General features: G+C 35.3%; 1 protein-coding gene and 1 long non-coding RNA gene across 2 annotated transcripts in view; one reads left to right on the forward strand and one right to left on the reverse strand.

The window, feature by feature from the left end:
* Window positions 1-3,072, reverse strand: part of LOC107734572 (uncharacterized) — a 24,670-nt gene that overhangs the window by 18,502 nt on the left and 3,096 nt on the right. The window lies entirely within an intron of this gene.
* Window positions 1-3,072, forward strand: part of pibf1 (progesterone immunomodulatory binding factor 1) — a 44,251-nt gene that overhangs the window by 4,018 nt on the left and 37,161 nt on the right. The window contains exons 6-8 of the mRNA XM_016546549.1: window positions 1,728-1,836; window positions 2,199-2,380; window positions 2,672-2,797. Coding sequence (XP_016402035.1) covers window positions 1,728-1,836; window positions 2,199-2,380; window positions 2,672-2,797 — 417 coding nt within the window. The remainder of the gene's footprint in view (window positions 1-1,727; window positions 1,837-2,198; window positions 2,381-2,671; window positions 2,798-3,072) is intronic.

A 3,072-nucleotide genomic window follows, 5' to 3' on the forward strand; every position in this document is an offset into this window, starting at 1 on the left:
AAAAAATTGATTTTTCGATTAAATCTTTTTTTAAATGACATCGATTCGATATCGATTCTCAAAAGCCGCGAATCGATCTTTTCCGGGATTTATTTCAGCACATCTAAAACAAGATCTGATTACCGTGAATCTTATCATTAGTCTTCTCCTCTAGATGTCACCCTTATTTACCTTGCGCGATGTTACAACAGAAAGCCTGTCATTCATTCAGCGCTTATCATGGCCATACGCATGATTCGCAATGCTCAGGTGAAATGCTATAGTAATACTATAAATCTGCGGAAGCATTTGATATCACGTACGAGTCCGACTCTCTAACCATTAGGTCACAACTTTCCCTTGTTGACGCTTAGTCCCACCCCCGTGCCCAGATTGGTTCAAACCATCCCATATTCAACCAATAAACATAGGTTTTGGTCTTTTGAACCAGCATTTAGGATTTTTCACTGGAAATTTGAACAAACGCAAAGTGAAAGTAAAGAATGTTGTGCGTGCATGAAAACAAACTCAAAATAACACATTTGCATGAGAGAACTCTCTGAAAAAGCACAGAAAAACACACGACAGAGTACTTTGACATAAAACAAACCAAAAACAAGGATGAAACAGCGGTACATATTGGATAGAGCACTGGAATTTATGTTTTCGCGTCGCTAGGCGATGTCCCGGTAAAATCGATTCCGACACAGAGTACAGCCAGCGGATCGATCATTTATATTATGTATATTATGCAAATAATTCTTATATAGTTCATAAAGATCATTTTCACAATTTTTTCTACAACACTCTATGTATTTCTCACTCATTTTGTGTGTAGTTTGTGAATCATTTGCACTGTTTGTATTTTTGTTGCAGAAGACAATTTGTGCAATTGTTTTCACTAAATAGCTGCACGGTTTGTGTTTGCTGTTGTTCATACTCCGATTGAAAATATATTTCTCTGAAAGAAAGGCACTTTTTTACTGTGTTTTGTTATTATATAACAATGATTCCATTATTTTTACCCCCTAAACGTTTTTTGGACGCATCTATATTGTTAGTAAACGAAATAAACCTGTTTTTCACTGAAAAGTGCCTATAACAATATTGTAATAAATGGCTATAACTTGCTTGGGGAATGTTATATGTAGACATTTTTATTTGGAAGTGTAAAACATCCAGATATAACTTTCTAAAGAAAAAAAATCCAAACTTCAGGAGTTTCTGTTTGAGTACACAGTAAAAAAAACACCCAATTGTTGCTTGCGTTTTTCTTAAAATTCTGGAAATTCATTCATTCTTAGAGAAAACAAAAGGAAAATTGGGACTTTAAATTAGCTAGACTGAAACTTCAAGTTCAACTTTTATAAAGAATATCTCTTTGGATTTGAGACTTTAGTCTTTGCAACTTTACAGATCTTCTTTATGCACCAAGAGCTTGTAACACTCCAAAGAGAAAGGAAAATTTGAAATCGCATCTTATGACCCCTTTAAAAACAAAGAAAAGTGCAGGCGTGTCAGGTGCCCCAAAAGTGTTCTAGGTCTTTAAGGGTTAAATTGTAATAATATTTAACAGCGGTACTGATTTTACTGTGTTTGATCAAATAAATGCAGTCTTAAGAGACTTCTTTCAAAAACATTAAAAAAAAATCCATTAGTTCAGTCCTTTAATGCTGTGGTTGTGTGTGCATATATATATATATATATATATATATATACAAATATAACCTGTATTATTGAGTCCACAGAGAGAGAGATGGGTATGAAACGGAGTTGAGAGAGTTGAGGAAGAAGTTGGAAATGCTGGACCTCACACACACTGCCCTGACAAAAGAGAGGAATGACCTAAATAAGGAGGTAATGTGTTCTTAAGATTACTGACAGATCAGCATATCCGTTAGGCCAATTATTTAGTTGACTTATTGGGCCATGTTTAAATTATCAATATCTGAGATTGACAGTTGATGATAAACAATGTTTCAGTTTATTTTCTTTTTAAATTATGTGTTTAGAGAGCAAGGTACAATTCCTCTATATATTTGAAAAAAATATATTTGAAGTGTATTATCCATTGACAAGGATGACAGTACATTTTATATCTGGCACACTATCCATGGGGGCAGTTGGTAGCCAAATGTCAACATAAATCGGTCTGTCACAAATTGTCTCCCGTTACTTACTTTAACCCTTTCTTACTGTTTTTTTCCTTTTATCCGCAGGTGGCCACTCTGCAGCAGTCTGTAACATTGATGCAGAAGGACAAAGAATATTTAAACAGGCAGAACATGGAGCTTAATGTGCGCTGTGCTCATCAAGAAGACCGTCTGGACAGACTGCAGACCCAGCTTGAAGACACAAAAAAGGCCAGGGAAGATGCCTTTGAAAAATATGTTGCTTCTAGGTATGTGTGGTAAATAATAAGGATGCTGCTTCCTTTTTACATTCCCTGCTCTCAACCTAATTTTTATTCAGTTGTGAGAATTCATTCAGAGTTCAGTTTTATGAAGAATACAGCACTGATCTCTATTAAGAAGTTTGCATGATATGAAGAAATGGGCCAAATCTGGTGACTCTAGTACTGTGGCATTATATTTGGATTCGGAACAGAGGTTCAAGGTCCATTAAGACTCTCAAATCTTTTTTGTGAAGTCATTACAGTTTGACAGTTGTGCTGTTTGCATCCCTCCACCAGAGATCACTATAAGACAGAGTATGAAAACAAACTGCGTGATGAACTGGAGCGCATTCGAATGAAGACCAGTCATGAAATCGAGAGCCTGCAGAGAGCATCTAAAGAGATGTATGAGAGAGAGAACAGGTGAGAGCATGCCTTAATGTCTCTGACTGGACAAGGACAGATCCTTTAACACAGGGGTTCCCAAACTTTTCCATTCCACGACCCACCTAGACAAGTATAACCTATTTCACGACCCACCAAAATATTTGAGATCAAAAAAACAATTGACTTTAACCTACTTTAAGCTTAATCTTAATTAAAAGTATAGTATGGCAGAAATTAATTATTTAAGAAAAATAACCATTTTATTTTATAGTACAACTGAAAAATTTCACTACTAATATTTACGTTTTAAT

This window comes from Sinocyclocheilus rhinocerous, unplaced genomic scaffold (genome assembly GCF_001515625.1).
Source record: "Sinocyclocheilus rhinocerous isolate Xijiao unplaced genomic scaffold, SAMN03320098_v1.1 scaffold580, whole genome shotgun sequence".
NCBI classification, from domain to species: domain Eukaryota; kingdom Metazoa; phylum Chordata; class Actinopteri; order Cypriniformes; family Cyprinidae; genus Sinocyclocheilus; species Sinocyclocheilus rhinocerous.